The sequence below is a fragment of the Hippoglossus hippoglossus genome, chromosome 1, assembly GCF_009819705.1.
Source record: "Hippoglossus hippoglossus isolate fHipHip1 chromosome 1, fHipHip1.pri, whole genome shotgun sequence".
In the NCBI taxonomy this organism is placed as follows: Eukaryota; Metazoa; Chordata; class Actinopteri; order Pleuronectiformes; family Pleuronectidae; genus Hippoglossus; species Hippoglossus hippoglossus.
This window is the reverse complement of record NC_047151.1, coordinates 12,180,318-12,198,421: the sequence shown is the minus strand read 5'-3', so window position 1 is coordinate 12,198,421 and position 18,104 is coordinate 12,180,318. Positions and strand designations below refer to the sequence as shown.

General features: G+C 41.9%; 1 protein-coding gene across 1 annotated transcript; it reads left to right on the top strand.

Moving 5' to 3' along the window:
- The first annotated feature begins 67 nt into the window (after nt 1-67).
- LOC117766006 (voltage-dependent calcium channel gamma-4 subunit-like) lies at nt 68-10,514 on the top strand. Its single transcript, XM_034592689.1, has 4 exons — nt 68-822; nt 6,262-6,345; nt 7,997-8,137; nt 9,125-10,514. The coding sequence occupies exons 1-4, from the start codon at nt 600-602 to the stop codon at nt 9,688-9,690; spliced, it is 1,014 nt and encodes a 337-aa protein (XP_034448580.1). The 5' UTR covers nt 68-599; the 3' UTR covers nt 9,691-10,514.
- The last annotated feature ends 7,590 nt before the right edge of the window (nt 10,515-18,104 follow it).

The following is an 18,104-nucleotide window of genomic DNA, read 5'->3' as shown; positions in this document are numbered from 1 at the left end:
TGACCTGCTTGATAGTTTCTTTATGTGATAGGATACAAACTGCAAATGCCTTTGTTCCTCCTCACAGAAGATGCTGGGTTCTCCTGCTGTCTAACATCACTGTCTGTGTAAGTGCAGCTCTGATGTTTTCCTCCTCCAGCAGCTGTTCCTCACTCCGCCCCTTCCCATTGGCTTGGCTGTAGCTGGGGAAGGTGTGGTCTGGATGAACGAATCATCCTAAATCACCCACTGCAAAGAAACGGTTGCCAGACCAAGATATGTGTTAGTCTACTGGGTTTCCAAAGGTATAAAGGTGCTCTTGTTCAAGGAATGTATCTCCAGATTTCAGCCACCTGTAGCAGGATTTAAGATCAACACGCGTCCAGAGAACCGGGAAACTGCTGTTACGTCAGGATCTGCGACTTGGACTGAACTCCAGCTGAAGTTTACGAAGGAGTTGAGCGCTAAAGGAGCAGTTACGCACCGAGACTTGGCTCGATGAGGAGGAAAACCCGCGAGATGCGAGCGCTTCTTCTTCCGACCGCATCCATGGGCACCGTGCGCTCTTCCTCGCCGTGCGCGTAAGCTGCCTGTGGAGGACCCGCACATTATGAGACGCCATGGCATGTTGTGAGCGCGGGGTTCAGACCCTCGTGGCCATCGTGGGGGCCTTCGCCGCGTTCAGCCTTATGACCATCGCCATCGGCACCGACTACTGGCTCTACTCCCGCGCGTACATCTGCAACACCACCAATGCTTCCACGGATGACAACCAGATGCAGCCCAAGAAAGTGAGAGGCGACCTGACGCACTCTGGTCTGTGGAGGATCTGCTGCATCGAAGGTAAGTGTTTGTCAGATAAGTTGGTGTCTAACTTTTATGTGATATCTTAAGCGCTAACGAGCATTTTGTCTACTGATGTTCCAGGTGACCTCCCTCTGATTGTTTCATTTACAATGTAGAAGTGGTAACGTGTGATCACATATTCACAATGTGATGAAACGTGATTTGGAAAAAAGCGTAAAGTGAAAATGACTCGAAAAAAAACGTGAATATTCGCAATATACATCCCAGTGTTATCCCTTATCCGTGGTGGTGTGACAGCGCATCAAAAATAGGAACCACCCACAAGGTTCAACATAATCACACCCCCATGGACCTGTTGCTGAAAGCAAGAAATATCATTTAGAGTAGAAAGTTCCGTGGAAGTGATGCTTTATAGGAGAAAGTGGAGGGAACCTGTTCCTTGTTGCGCGCAAAGGCGGTGCTGTGTGTGCGTAAAGACACGATTCCATCGGTTTGCCTTGTAAATAATTTTGTTTTTCTTAGACAAAAAGACGAAACAAATGTAAGATAACATTAATTTAACTATCGTGGTTTTACATTAATAATTTAAGTATCCATTCTAATTGTCTCATAACTGTAATATGGTTGCTTGGAAACTGCATTGAAATAAGTTTTGAGCTCCATATTGTTTAGTAGATTCTCTCTTTATTGTCTGCTGTTCTTGTGTGTCCATGTTCCACAACCACAACCACGCCTGCGGGGACGTGGACTGGGCTCGCTCTGTCGGGAGAGCAGCTCGCTGTGGTTTGGACAGTATCAGTAACAGTTACGCACGACTGATGAATCGCAATCGAAGAAACCAATCCGTTGATCCGTGGAAGTTTAGTCGCTCGTGACGTCGCCCATCAGCTCTGCGTGACGTGGCGCTGTCCACTTCTCCTGGTGCTGAAATCTCCACCACCTCTCCAAATCGGATCTTCAACCTACTCGGCAACCGCAGGCTAAATCCATCTATGCTAGACAGCCTCCAATGCAAAGAGCCAACCACAACAAGCTGGAGGCTGGAACAGCATTCCCAAGTACAACCAAACAAATAATAATTATAAAGTTCAAAAAGCATAAAACAAGTATATTTTTTATAACCAAACGAGAAAGAGCAAGAGACTGTATGTAACACACCTTCTCTTGCTCTTTCTCGTTTTATTTCTCTCACATGCACACGTACACATATGCACAACACATTTGCACATATGCCACACTTCAGTGAAAGTCAATCTAAGTGTCCTTTGTTGGCACAATTGTGTCTGCAACTGATGCTCCCGGAGCCAAAAGACCATGTGGTGGATCTGGGACTTTTCTAAACCAAAAAGGGGGCCACAATTTGTCCAAAATTCATGCACAATTCCTGATTCAGTAATGTGCACACTCCTTGTTTATTGTTATATCTATAGCTTTGAGCAAAGCCACATATCATTGAATATATTTTGTTCCATTCAAGCATGTGTACTTCAAAAAAGCTTAATAAATTAAAATTCTTAACGAATCGTCATATTTTGTTAAGAGTGACAATGACCTCAATCAAAGGTTTGCTTTATAGAGACTTAAAAAATTAAGCAACTGGGATGCACCTTTGAAACTGTAGTTGCGCCCTCTTTTCAAATGTGAAAAAGTAAAATCATTCTCCTTGTAGCCAACCTTGATTTAAAAGTATCTACTTAGTTTTTGTTTCTTTCTTGCCTTGAAGTCTAATCTTTTCTCAGAAAGAAGAAGAGGAGGGACTCTAATCAGTTGTATTAGGTCAAACGAGAGGCATAAACAATGGTTAAGCCGCAGGAGTCTTTGGCTAACCTTGTAGAAGAAATTACACTGGTCTGTGTGCCGAGCTGACATCTGTATGAGTGTCGTATCTTGTCGAACACACGGGAGGCTCACTGAAGGTGAGCGCTGGTGGCAAATTAGCTTTTCAAAGGAAACAAAGTGAAGTGTTGTTCTGCAGCCAGTCATGCTGAAATACAACAACTCTCACTTGCTTAAGCCCCATCTCACCAAGTGTTTCCTGATTATATGAGCTTTTGTATCATGAAGGCTGATTTCTGCTTTTGTGGCTTTTTCCTGTGTGTGTGTGTGTGTGTGTGTGTGTGTGTGTGTGTGTGTGTGTGTGTGTGTGTGTGTGTGTGTGTGTTTAAGCTTGCTGAATGCATTAGTGAGATGTCAAAGGCGTCCTCTGAGAAGCGGAGCTAGAAATGTGATTCTGGGTTGCCAGGGGGAGGTTGCCATGGTGAAGCTATGCTGAGTAATAAAAGATGGGCTCCGGTCTCTCAGACAGATGGGCTCTGGGGAGATACCTCCCCTACTGAGCTCACTCTCTTTCCCTCTCGTCTTTCCTCGGGTTATTAACTCACTGGCCTTCTGCGTAGTATTTATTGAGATAATAACTTTTCTTTGACATCTTCACTTTTTGTTTGATCTTAGAAAATAAAGCTATTGGCACTTTTTCCAATATCTTTTGGAGGGACCAATCACGGAAAAGTCAGCGATCTCAGTAATTATATAAAATACATGCAAGGTAGACACACACCTAGTGTGCTGCATATATGTCACAGTGATTGTGCCTCCGTATCGATCCAGAGGGTGTGCTTGGCACATAAAAAATTCAACGGTAGCTGAGAGAGGGCTGAAGAGGGAAAGATTTAACAACATGAGATCGGACAGAAATTGAAAACATAGCAGTGGTGAGTGTGTGTTGAGGCTGAGAGTTGAAAGAGACTGAAGGAGTGAGGTTGAGAGAGTGGAGTCTGGACTCCTAAGTATGTTTCATTATTTTTATTTCTGTCTCTTTTCATTCTCCAGCACTCTCAGACACGAACCATACAGAAAAACTGCAGACAAATGCCATGTTGAAATTTTGTGAAGAAAAGTTAAACGTGCTCTGGGTAAACACCACAGACTGTGTATCTGTACAAAGATGGATGACACATCTTTATTAACAGAGATGGATGACACATCTCCACTTTCTCCCACTACTTTGTCCATGTCCCATTTACCGCCATGGAGGAGGCACCTCACCAGGTGGTGATCGAGACGTTTCGGCTTCACTTTTGGGGAGCAGTCACCTCGTCCATCTTTATATACAGTCTATACTAAACACACATGGTTTTATTTAGATTCAGAGTCTCCTAAGTGCATCATGTTTATCCTAATGGCCTAACAACAATGTGTTTCTTACCTCATAACACATTTCTACCCCAAAAGTTGTACCTGAGCTGCCAGAGGCCTTGATAAAAGCCACTCGGACATAGAAGAGGCAGCCAACGTTCACACCGGTTTAGATTTTGAAACTACAATTCAGTTTGTCACTGGCCACACCCACATCCCTGGAAAGACACTTTCTAGTGTCTACAACAGCACATGAAGGAGCGGGTGTGTCAACAGTGACTGTTAAGATGCTCTGTGGTGTTGTCTTTATTCACATTCAGTGTTCTCACCAAAACACAGTATGTGTATTCTTTAAACATTCTGAAGTCCATTTGTTAAATATTTTAAATCTTGTAGTGGTCACATCCATGTTTGGCACCAGAAATAGTGTGAAATCTTCAGGAGGACTTAGTTTGGCGTCATGTGCACACTCATGCACCCATAGACAAACTTAATGGGGACACAACATTTCTCCATCGTGCTGATGGTCGTCACAAACTCACGTACACATATGCACATCACATTTGCACATGTGCCACACTTCAGTGAAAGTCAATCTAAGTGTCCTTTGTTGGCACAATTGTATCTGCAACTGATGCCCCCAGAGCAAAAAGACCATGTGGTGGATCTGGGACTTTTCTAAACCAAAAAGGGGGCCACAATTTACAGAGGGGACAATTATATGTCCAAAATTCATGCACAATTCCTGATTCAGTAATGTGCACACTCCTTGTTTATTGTTATATCTATAGCTTTGAGCAAAGCCACATATCATTGAATATATTTTGTTCCATTCAAGCATGTGTACTTCAAAAAAGCTTAATAAATTAAAATTCTTAACGAATCGTCATATTTCGTTAAGAGTGACAATGACCTCAATCAAAGGTTTGCTTTATAGAGACTTAAAAAATTAAGCAACTGGGATGCACCTTTGAAACTGTAGTTGCGCCCTCTTTTCAAATGTGAAAAAGTAAAATCATTCTCCTTGTAGCCAACCTTGATTTAAAAGTATCTACTTAGTTTTTGTTTCTTTCTTGCCTTGAAGTCTAATCTTTTCTCAGAAAGAAGAAGAGGAGGGACTCTAATCAGTTGTATTAGGTCAAACGAGAGGCATAAACAATGGTTAAGCCGCAGGAGTCTTTGGCTAACCTTGTAGAAGAAATTACACTGGTCTGTGTGCCGAGCTGACACAACATTTCTCCATCGTGCTGATGGTCGTCACAAACTCCTTTAAATCAGGAAAATCATCCAAACAGTCCTTATGCTTGATAACCGATAAATAGCTTTGAAACATTTCTTCAGGTGGATGGATGTGAAGCTCCAGGTTCCTCAATCAAGTACTTTAAACATTTATTCATACAAAACAAATCAGTGCTGCCGGTTTCATCATGGTTGTACAGTTAAACACCACAAAGAAATGGCACTCTTTATCTTTGCATTTTCTCAACACTTTTTTAAATTAGCAATTTGTGTTTTCTATGATTTATTAAAACTTGACCAGCGATTGGAGGCAAATGGTTTAAAATAAAGTTTCCACTAATCCTACAAGAATTTTCAGCTCATCCACCCACTGAAGAAGCATCATCTCACGTAACATCCAAACTAAAGGAACTACGAGCTTATGCTATTACACCTTTATATATTTTTTGAACAATAAAACTGATAAGTTTAGTTCATGTGTCAGTGTTTAGGGTTTTATACTATTAACTCCATACATAGATTAGAATAGATAGATTACTCTCATGTCAGGTGACACATCCACAGGTGTGGTTTTTTTGGTGTCTGGTATCGTCTCAGAGCCTCTAACACAATAACAAAGACAGAGATGACAAGAGGCAGCCGTGAAAATCAGGCATCAGACGTTTTAATTCAAAGTCTAATCTTTTAATATTCATAATGCCCCAATGTTTTATTCTCTTAAAAGTGAAGGGAAGATTTTCTCAGCGAAGAGACTGGGTCTTTGAATAAAAGGTGCCCGAGGGCTTCAGAAACACAGGCAGCCTGTCCTGAAATGGTTTCTGACGTGGTTAGAGGGGGAAACAGGCGAGTTCTCCACCAGTATAGATATTCTTCACCATTAAAGACACTCCTGCTTTTCCATAGCTTATTTATCTGAGGATCATGAAACCTGCCTGTTGATTCTGCTGATGGTTTAACGTGTAGTTTCTCTCTCACACCTTCTGTATTAAACAAAGCTTCTGGTGTCAAGCTCTTTTATAAAGACGCATCATTTTCCTTTAACTGCTGTCATTGTTCTTGCCCCCGGTCGCATTAACACTTGTGCTCCTGGCTTCTCCGCAGGTATCAATAAAGGAAGCTGTTTCCGGATCAATCACTTCCCAGAGGATAACGACTACGACACCGACAGCTCTGAGTACATCTTACGTAAGTGGTTGCAACATCTTATCTTCAAACGCCTCAACCCCTAATCTGCTCTCTTCTCTTTTTCTTTTTCTTGGAGCGGTGATGGAGTTAGCACTGCGGAACTTGATGTGTCATGACATCTCCATCCCTCCCCCATAAAATGCCTGATGTCATGACAGTAATTGGAGCTATGGAAATGATGAAGTGTGTTGTGGGCTGATGAGTAATAGGGCTCCTGTCCACATTCGACCGAGGTAGTTTAACGAAGGTGTTGGGGAGGGAGGTCACTCTGAGCACTGAACAATATCTAACCTCTGCTGTTGCTACAGTTCTACAATTTCATCCATGTTTGTTGGAGGTTTCAAATGAGATTTACTCAGCCTATCATATTTGTTTTCCAGTTTGATGCCCTGTCTGCCCCCATAGAAAACCTTTCTCATCTTTGCTGTTGTCTGTATTGATAATTCAAGGAAATTAAATCCAGCCCTCTCTCGGAAACCATCATGGAAATGCACGTCTGCTGGAGTGTCTACGATTCAGTATCTGTGGAAGTACTGTATTTGTCTGTTAATCCTGAGTCCGTTTCTGCTTCTTCTTTCACTCCCTGTATTTCTGTGACAGAGTTACGACACGTGTCAGCCACGCCTGCCACATATTGTTATATACGGGGCCAGTTGGGCTTCTCAGAAATCCCATCGCTTGGCTCAGGAGGGGTTTAACGTTCGTAGAGTTAGAGGATCACAGTTGAGTGTTTAAAGTACTTCAACCCTGTGACGATGTAAGAATACATGAATCGAATTTAATGTTGAATAGCCTTATGAATAATAATTATACTTCTACTTATGACTATTACATCAAGAGTAAGAGTATTACTGTATTACTTCTGCTACTGGGACTTATACAGTAGTACTATATTTAGTAGTACTGTTATGGCACTAATGACATATGAATCACAGACTGAAAGGGTCACTGACACTGAATTCTTTCAGGTCAGTATGAATATTGATATTGGAGCTTTTGTAACTGTAACGGCATTATACCATCTTATTATTTTTCAACACAAAAGCAAAATAAGGTTGAAACCAAGATCTATACTTGACACTTAGACATACTTGACACACAAGACATTTTACGCCAAAACAAAACCTCAGTATACACTCTGGTGTACAACATATGTAATAGGAGCGTTATTTCTTATTATGCCTCCGCATGGGTGACAGCCAAGGGCCAGAGGAATTATGTTGTCAGTTGGTGTGGACACGATGTCTCAAGAACACCATGTGGGAGTTTTTTTCAAATTTGGTGCAGATGTTCAGTTCGACTCAAGAATGTACGGGCTAGATTTTGGTTGTCAAAGGTCGGTGTTGCTTTGTGAATGTGATATCTCCAGAAAGCCTTGAAGAAAACATGTCTTTCTTTAGAGAAATTCTTCAAATTTTGACCAGTTGTCACCTCAAAGATGAACTCATTAAATTTCAGTGGCCAAAAGTGAAAAGTCACCTCAAATTAGTCCAGAAAAATAATGTAGACTGACTGAAAGTGCACTGGCAGAGCATACAACCACACCGCATTCTTTGGCTTTCGTAAAACAAAGACTGTACCCAGCATGTGTTTCCTCCTTTGTACTGACAGTGAGGCCAACACTCTCTTGTCCTCTGTCTCTTGTGAACAGGTATAGTACGTGCCTCAAGCCTATTCCCCATCCTCAGCAACGTCCTGCTGATGCTGGGTGGCCTGTGTGTCGGTGTTGGACGCATCTACAGCGGCAGGAACAACATCCTGCTCAGTGCTGGCATCCTGTGTGTGGCTGCAGGTACGACAAAACTGACAGTGAAAACACACAGTGGGGCGGGAACAAAAAGATTGTGTTGCACACACAGAGGGAAAGGAAGTCAACAGGTAGACCGAAAAGACAGACACAATACAACAAGGTTTCCCTCTAGTGTCAGTGTGACAAGTCAAGATTTGCGCTGTCCTGTTAAAGACACCTTAACTTCACATTTTAACAAAGCATATTTTGATATTTGTGAGATTTGAGACAAGATTCAACGTCTGAAACTCGTATAGAGCAGCTTCCTTCCATTTTCCTCACTATGACAGTGATGAATACGTCTTTCTGTTTGTGCAAAGACAAACATCAGAGGAAGTTGGAAAAAGATGGACGACATGAAAGCTCCCCAAAAAGTGAAGCCAAAGCATCTTGATTGCCCCCTGGTGGCTAGGGGTCAGGTCATAAACCCTGCCTCCTCCATGGTAGTGGATGGGACATGGATCAAAATAAAAAAGTTAAAGTACACGTCATCACAAATTTCTTAAACACGGGTTCTGTCATTTTAGGTCTTTCTAATCAAAATGATGTAAATTTTTCCAGTAAGTTTGATTTTAGTTTGTTAGTTTGATGCTATAAGAGTTAAATAAGACGTCATGATTGACAGCTGAGACTGCTTCCTGATTGGTTGTGTGCGTATATCTGCGGGACATCACTATCCCCGGCATCATCCTTCGATTGCTACTGTCGGGACTCTGGCTCCAAATTTGAAAGATGGCAGTGTTGGTATGCAGGATATTTTTCCATCATTTCTCGGTAGTGCTAGGAAGTGGAGGGCCGTGTTTAATTTGATTTATTTTATTTTATTTTATTTTATGTTCTCTGGTGTTGAATGTGAGTGTGTGATTCCAAACAGAATCCATTGCATGTGCAGTTGTACAACCTGTAAGTTTTATTGTTCATTTTTGTGCTTAAACCTTGTGAATTTGACATTTCTCCCTCTATCTGTCCTTCTCTCACTTCTGTCTCCAGGCCTGAGCAACATCATCGGCATCATCGTCTACATCTCGAGCAATGCCGGCGATCCCAGTGACAAGAAAGACGAGGACAAGAAAAACCACTACAACTACGGCTGGTCCTTTTATTTCGGCGCCCTCTCCTTCATCGTGGCCGAGTCGGTGGGCGTTCTTGCCATCAACATTTACATCGAGAAAAACAAAGACACACGCTTCCGAGCCAGGCACAACTTCATCAAAACCATACCCTCCTCTTCACCTTACTCCCGCATCCCGAGTTACCGCCACAGACGAAGGCGCTCACGCTCCAGCTCCAGGTCGTCTGACCCGTCCCGTGAGCCCTCCCCGGTCGGGATGAAGATCGGGGGAGGAAGTGGTGGAGGAGGAGCAGGAGGAGGGTTGGGAATGGGGTTGCCGATGGGGGATATATCCCTGTACGCCCTTAGTAGGGACCCCCTGAAGGGCGCAAGTGGGATTTCAGGGCCCTACAGCCCTGAGAGGGACTCTGGGTTTTTACAAGTCCACAACTGCTTCCAGAAGGATCTGAAAGACGGGGTGAACAGGAGGACGACGCCGGTATGAGGTCGGGAGCGTATCGCTGCGTGAAACTATAAGCTTGACGGAGCACATTAGATATCTTACAGTTGATGAAAAAAGGACAATTCCTCCCCCGGGGCTGTTCAGGCAGCAGCGATGTTGAAAGGTCAGAGCTCAAAATTGTTTTCCTTGCGTCCCTCTGTGCCAGTCTGCGTTTCATTCAGATGAGAACTGATAACAAAAACAACTTTTTTATGATATGACTCAATATCTTTGAAGATGTTAATTCTAAAATGTGATGCTCACTATTTGTGACTTGTGCTCTTACACAAAATGATGAAAATATTGCACTGTTAGGAAGGACAGTCAGTGAGGACTTGATAAAATAATTAACCTTTTACAGACGTGATGTTCAGTATTATAAAGATTCTGAATATTGAACTTCAGGTAAAGATGTTTTTTCCTCTGAAGTAGCTGTGAAGTGTTTTGAAAATAATTGTATTCCCAGACAGAAGAGAAATTGTTTCTCCGAAATTGTTTGCTAAAAATGAATTGATAGACTTGATTGTTTGTAATCCAAGTATTATTGTATTGTGTTTGTTTGTAATTTAACACAACTGGTGCTAACTAGTACACCTTTGATCGTCTTAAAGCCTTCTGAACTGCCATTTGAATACTCCTCTCTCATGCTTGGTCGTGAGTTGTGTGATAAATGTGTGTGTTATGTGAAAGTGTGCGATCTGCCTCTGAAACACTGCCAAACTTAGATTTACAACTGTAGATATATATCAACAAAAATGACAGGAGACAATGTGAGTACATTCCAGTATGCTGTGTGATGTGTCAGTATAAACACTATTTGTAAAGACTGTGTGTGTGTGTGTGTGTGTAGTTTGCTCTCCGTTCGCTCAGGGACGATGACTTATTTTCCGACAGACATTTACAGTTAAAGAAGAGGTGAGATCAAACTGTGTGAGTGAATATGATTTTGTTTCTGCTGCCCTGTCCACACCAATGCAGATATTTATAAAACTATTTTTTCTCTGCATTTAGGTCTCTCTCGCGTTTTGAGATTTTTACAAACGCCTTCCAAAATGCAGATTTTCAAAAACTCCTGTTTCTGTGTATCCCTGTGTACATGTAAAATAATTGACTCAATTATATACTTCCTCCATGCCCACTTTTGCTTTGTGTAATGAAAATGTGCCAGAAACAACAACAACAATGGCGGCTATATACCGGTTTATCCCTGTTTGCTTAGCACTGCCAAGTCTAATTGTGCAGGTAAATTGAGCATCACTGTGCCACATTCACGTGCTGGAAGTTGTTGGAAAGGGACCATTTGCAAAGGTTTATGGGATGTGTAGTTTCTTCACTTCTTGTACCTTTGCCTTTTTTCATGTTCTCCAATATTTTTTTTTTGCTTCAAATCAAATTGCTTCCTGTCATTTCCATTCATCTCGTAGCCGGTCGACCTCGTTCCAGGCATTCAACTTTTCAATAACGATTCTTAAATGTCAATGGAGACGTTGATTCTTTTTAAATGTGGGCGAAACATCAATTAAAAAAAAACATCTGCAGTTGTGTAAACAAGGCTTATATTTAATGTCTTAATGTTTAAAGGGTTTTTGTCTGGTCCCATTTGTTTGATCATGCCACAAGAAAAGTACTTACATTTGATACAGAAGTATTTCTGAACTCTTACTGCTCCGTGTCAATAATCACATTTGTCTGGAAATATATAATTTTTAAGTTAAAGGACATCAACCAATTTTGTGTCATGACGTAGTTATGTAACTTTTTTCTGGATCTGACACCTCCTCCATTGCATGATAGAGAGTGAAGAAATTCAGTATAATGACAAAGAGTTGTTCCATTCATGAACATCCATTTATAATGAAGATCCATTAATTGTGTTCACTGGTTTTCTGCTAAATTCAAAACAGTCAAGCGAAAAGTACCTTTGGTCACATTCTGGCAGAAATACTGTGATTTTTCTTAAATCAGAATGAAAGACCAGCGATCCCACTACAGTTAACTCCACTCTGCTTGTGGTCTGACATTGAGTTTAGCCAATGATGCAGTGTTGATGGGCTATGGAACTGCACGGCAGACATTCGGCCGACCACAGGGTGTTAAAGGAGATCTGCATCAGCTAGCTTAATGCTTGACTGAACTAACAGGTTTCCAAAAGTTCACCCAGACCCCATATAGCTCGTCGAGCGGGAGCAGAGAAGATGTTGTATATGTGTGGAGGGTTAGCACAAGTTCAAATTACTCATTCTTCATATAGCTCACGCTCGGCTGGATTCCATCATCTCCATGATTTGTTTCCCAGTTGAGTATTTTTAGCCGCAGTACTTTAGCTTTATTTAATCGGTTTTAATTTGATTGTTGGTTTTTCGAATCAGTGTCATGGCGGTGGCCCTTGTAGTTGCTGCTCAGCCTCTGCTCTCTATAGTGGTTCAGGTCACTGAGGGGTAGATGAGACTTGTTTTTATTCCATGGGTGTGTCTTTGTTACGCCCAAAATGGTCTGATGACCTTGTTTCCCCCGTCCCGGTCCTACGTTTCAGCGATTCCTCTCCTCTGTTCGTCACCCAGGCCGCTAAGCTCTGTGAATTTGAATGTCATGGACACACGCAGATATTTTCAACCGCAACAAAGCCTGACCCAGCTCCTCCATCCCACCCTCCCAGCCCCCGCTTCCTCCTGCTGTGCCCTGGTGAAATATCTCCTCCAGTAATTGGGAGGAAAATGGCAGGGCCAGCTCTTCGTACATTCACAGGACAAAGCCGACGTGCTTGGTAGAGCCACTGCCTCCCTGTGTAGGACCAATGAAGTTACGTTTCAGAGGTCTTGATTCAGGTGCTGTCGTTGAAACCTGATTTGCAGTATCATACTATTTCACACCTACAGCCATAACAAAGCAGCCAGCAATGGTTGGTTTTATTCGGAAAAGACATTTCTCAGCTATACTGTTATTACCTCTGTCAAGGAGGTCATGTTTCACCACTGTCTGTTTGTTTGGGATCAAGATTACACAAAAACAATGAACAATTTTCCACAAAACTTGGTGGAAGGAGATGATATTGGTCAGGGAAGAACCCATACAATCAGTGGGCAGGGGCAGGATGATCTGAAATGTTTAGGGGACTGATATTTATGACAGAACCAAATAAAAATCTGGATCTAGTGAATATAAATGTGGTTTCATAAGGGGACTGTTGGGACCCTGGTGGAGGTATATGCTCTTTGCTGAGTGTTGTTCTAGATTATTGGTTAGTTTGTTTGTGAGCAAGATTTCAAGAACAGATTTTCAAGCAACTTGGTGAAAGGGTGCGGTATGGGTCAGGGAAGAAACCACCACATTTAGGTGTGCATGAATCTTGATTAAAAAATGAAAAAAAGCCGGCACATTTAGGGAACTGATATGTAGGAGTGTGTGAAATGTGGTGCAGCTTGATTGCAGTTAAGGGACTGGTGAGCCTTGTCAAATGTATGAGCTCTACTCAGAGCCATTCCTGTTTTAGTCCAAAAAAAGCTTCTCAGCAATATTTTAGATGAAGCTTGAAATCCTACATCTGCTTTTTTAAACATTGTCGGTCCTCACAGGATTGATTTGTAAACAGATAAGATCATTTAATCAGTCAAAACCAACTGAATTGGAATTAAACCTTTTGGCTTTAATCTAAACACAAAGTATTAAAAACATGATCAGGTTCACCGGGTTTACACAGATTATTATCAAGTCACCAGTGGTGAGAGCAACATCATCCATTACATCCACTTATATGAGGGAATCAGTGTTTCATCAGCACCAATACCAGTGTAATATCATGTGAGGTTACAGAACCAATGTGAAAACCGGATGCAATTTCCTCCTGAGAGATCCCATCTCCACAGTCCCTCTCTCTCTCCTCCCAAGTTCTTTATAAGATTTAAAATGGCTGACATTTCTCCCAGCAGGGGGCTCGGTTCCTCGCTCCCTGTTGATATCGGTGCCATGTCGATCCAGGAACCACAGGCATCCATTAGGATGACATCTGTCATTGTGCTAAGACTGGATTTAGCCCGCAGCAGTTGCTGCTCGACCCCTTATGACAGAAAGAAACCCATGAGATCTAGTATAATACCAATAATTTTAGAATGTCTGCAGAAATGAAACAAGCAGACGTTACATGATGCAATCAGCCCTGTCTTTTCAGACCCACTCAGTGGTTTGTAAGGCGTTAAAGACTGTTAGTAAACAAATAACCAACAAAAATAAGTGAGGAAGGTATCAAGGTAACCGGATGAATAAAATTAAAGATTTGACATGAACTTCAGTTCCTAAGATTTAAGATATTGAAGTTGTTATTATCCTTGATTGTTATTCGCAAATATCCTCGAACACACCTCTGCACCCTCTACTGTCTACAGAGGGCATCGATGTATTTTCAAAGAAATAAAAACACATACTTAAAGCAATAATGTATGATGTGGTACTGCCAAGCCTGTTAACAGAAAGTGTCTTTAATCATTTGTATTTTTTCATTTTGTTTATTGTGGAATTTCGATTTATTTTAAACATTTCAAACAGCTAATCTTTCTTATCCCCATGCATGATAACTGCAGGTCCAGCAAGTCAAGTTTATTTGTATCGCCCATTCTACTACAGCTGTGGTTCTAAAGAGTTAGCAAAGTTACCAACACAATCAACGTGTGAAGTTACATCAGAATTATATCACAGATTTGGATTGGCATACGTCAATATTGGTTTACAGTAATTCATCTCGATCCCTTATCAAAACCTGCATTTTGACCACTTCACTTTAAACATGCAGAAAGGTTTAGTAAGTGAGGTTGTCGCACACCAGAAGCCTTTGTTGTGCATTAACAATACACAAGGAAAAAACACAAGGTCGAGCAGCAGGCGGAGGCTGATTTACATCATTTTCATCTTCATAACAGCTGGGAAAGATAGTGGCCACATGTGGTTCTCATTTATAAAGTTGTAAAAGGGAAATATACCACACCGAATTCAGGAGCAATGATTTATAGCTTTATTTGATTATTGCAAGTGCAATCTTTCATCAGGTGGACTATTAATCCTGCTTGTCAATACACCACCAATGACTATGGGTCTATGTTGAGGCACACATTGTTTACACATGAGATCTCACTGGTATATCAGTCTAAAGACCGACTCTATCAACACCCTTCAGGCCTGCATAGACTAAAGATTAAGTCAACTGTGACCAAACTGCACCATGATTTAAAATACAAATGACCTGTACCAGAAAATGATCAATTTCTGCTTCGACTATAGCATTAAGGTCTCATCCCTGCAGCCGAGGAGCAGTCATGATGAGCCATAATCAATGTAGCCATGTGTCCTTTGTGATTACAGTCAATAAGGTTTAGTGGCTCAGCTTCTGTCCGCACCATTAGTCCACGGGATGAGGTTATTTCCCAGGGAAGATGTTTGAAGAGCCAGAGCCGCCCCCGAGGACTCAGACCTACACTTACAGCACCGGCGAGGCTGTCTCAGAGCGACAAAGGTCAAAGGTTGTTGAATCAGCCTCTGTGCGTGTAATCAGGGGTTGTTGCCCCTGTACAAGTCATTATGTCAGTGTCATCACTCAAAATGAAGGTGAGTTGTTAAAAGAACTGGATTGATAAAGGGTTCAACGTGGATTGTTTATCGACACACACACACACACACACACACACACACACACACACACATGAAAGTGTACTTCCCCCTTCCATCTCAATGTTACACACACACAGCTTTGTTTACTCTTTAGAGCCCTCATCAAAATAAGACATTCCATAGCCCCTGAACCTGACGTAAGCCGTCACTTTAACAACAGCATCACTTACACCATGCCTGACCCCAACACTTCACACAACCCTGACCTAAATCTAACTTTAAATACCAAGTCTGAATCTTTAAACTGCCATTTAAAGGTCAATGTAGTTGTACATTTATTGCATTTAACTTGATGGTCATAGCAATGCGTAGTGTTTGCAGTTGGCGCACTAATGCCTTCCAGAGATGTCAGACAGCAGCAGTGTCTCTAATGTCTCTGTGATGTGAGTAATCCAACTAATGACATATATCAGTGTAGTGACGACGATAAATAACTCAGACACAATAATTATCAAAATCAATTAAATCTAAATAAATCCTCTGTCATCTGACAGATTTCAGCCTGAAAATAGGATATTATCAGAAAATAAAGAAAAGGTTCCCGGCCTCACCTAATATAACCTTTCCTCTTCAAACACCCAGGAATACACCGGGTTTTAATCTGGCATTTTGACGGCACCACCCATCACACAAAAATAAACTGCTGTGGGGTTGTAAAGATATTGTCACCAAGCGCAGCTATGAGGTCGAGGCAAATGTGAGTTGTAATCTATAGTCCAATAATAAATGGTTTGTAAATGGTTTGTATTTATATAACGCTCTTCTAGTGCTTCACAGTACAGTTTGCCATTCACCCATTCACAAACACATTCATACAGTGCATCTATTAGCGGCACTTTTTTTTTTTAACTATAAAGGATGTAAGAAGCCAACAGCTCCCATTGACCGGAGGGAGGACACACCTCAGACAGGTGGATCCAGGAGTGACAAACATAGGGACAAATATCCTGCAGTGGCAGATGTAGGGTTTTTCTAAATCAGGGGCCATGCAGGGGCCACACTCTACACCCTGATTAAGCACATTGTGTGGCTCAAAAAAGGTCCGAAAATTTAAACTCAGCCAGTGTGGTTTGAATCCATCACCGAACTGGGATGGAATGCTGCATCACCCTTCTTAAAGTCACTGACTCAGTTTGTTGTCAGGACTGGTGGCTGAAGCGACGTGAATAAGAGACAGGTTGTAAATCAGTTGTTTTCTAGAAGGATTGGACTGAGAAGCTCTGCAGGGAGTGTACTCTAGTTCCTACTGGGACATACAGTAAGTGGGTGGCTGGTGACTGATTCCTCAGCTGGTGACTACGTTCATACACATGCTCGCATGTCGTGTCGGCAGGTTTGCAGTTATATCTCAAGTTCTGCTTTTGTTGCCGTGGAGACTTTTTGACTTTGACTGGTGTCTTGTGCTCACACCGGGGAGAAGTGGGTCACAATTCTTACAGAGAGACTCAAACTAGGCCAAGGCTTAAAACAGATAAACAGAGACGTAGCAACAAGATTTACTGTAGGGAAATTAGAAAAGGGGATTAATGCACCTGCAAGTACAGTTTCTGTCTCTTTTTACTCCAACACCTTTTTCAAAGCCTTTTAGACTGGAAAAGAAAAATCACCTTTACAACTGTACTTCCTTAAAATAAAAGAATACGTTTTTCATATTTTAAAGAAAAGATCAAAGCCCTTTATATCGGTGAATGTACAACTGGTGGAAATGAGTAAGAAATGAACCAGCGACGACTGAACATGATGCCACTCCATTGAATCCGTCAATGGGTCAATGTATCATTAATTTCTTAAAATGACATGTTTTTCAATGCTTTCGTAGTTTAAAAAATTGCACGTTTTTCAGTGCCCACCTGTGTTCTCCATCTGCACGGTGGTGCAGTGGCTAGCACCACTTCACTAAAAGAAGGTTTAGGTTAGAATCCTGGAGTTTGCATGTTCTCCCCGTGTCTGTGTGGGTTTCTCTGGGTTCTCTGTCGTCCTCCCACATTCCAAAGACATGCCGGTTGGGGTTAGGTTAACCAGAGACTCAAAATTGACCTGGGCTGCTGGCGACCTGTAGAGTCTCACCCAATGTCGGCTGGATTTGGCTCCAGTCCCTTCACGACCCTTAGGAAAGGATAAGCCTTCCAGATAGAGGATGGATGGAGAGAGGCCAGATCCTAAATGTTCTTACTGATTTCACCTTATATAACCAGCTGAGAGATGTTCAGACAAGTGAGCAAAAATATTAAAAACATATTTCATACTTGTATGATTTTAAATGTTTCCATATTTATATTTGACTTTGTAGAGATGTGACAGTGAGCATGTCAATAAAGAAAGTGGTGTGATTGTCTTGAACCTAATCTGGACTATAAAACACTGCGTCAAGTGGCCACGTTGACATGAATAACTAAAAGCAGTTTTGCTTTATGAGGAAAACTCCTATGCTGCTCTGACAGCTGGAGACTGCTCTTTATAAACACGTCCACTTTCTCCTCATAAATAGTTTACATAGACAAGACAGAGAGTGTAAGCACAGCCACTGCAGATGGATGGAAACAAGCAGTATGGAAAAGTATCCTCACAATGCATTATGAAAGTTTGTGTGTGTAAATATGGACGAGAGACGACTCTGAGTCCACTTGTTATAGCAGCCTGGCACTGTAACCGGATCTGCAGGCAGCCTGACAACTTGACTCAACTGTCACATTTATAGCATCCAGCAGCCCCACCCCACCCCCAGCAAAACACTTACCAAACACATGCTGCAGCCTCCATGC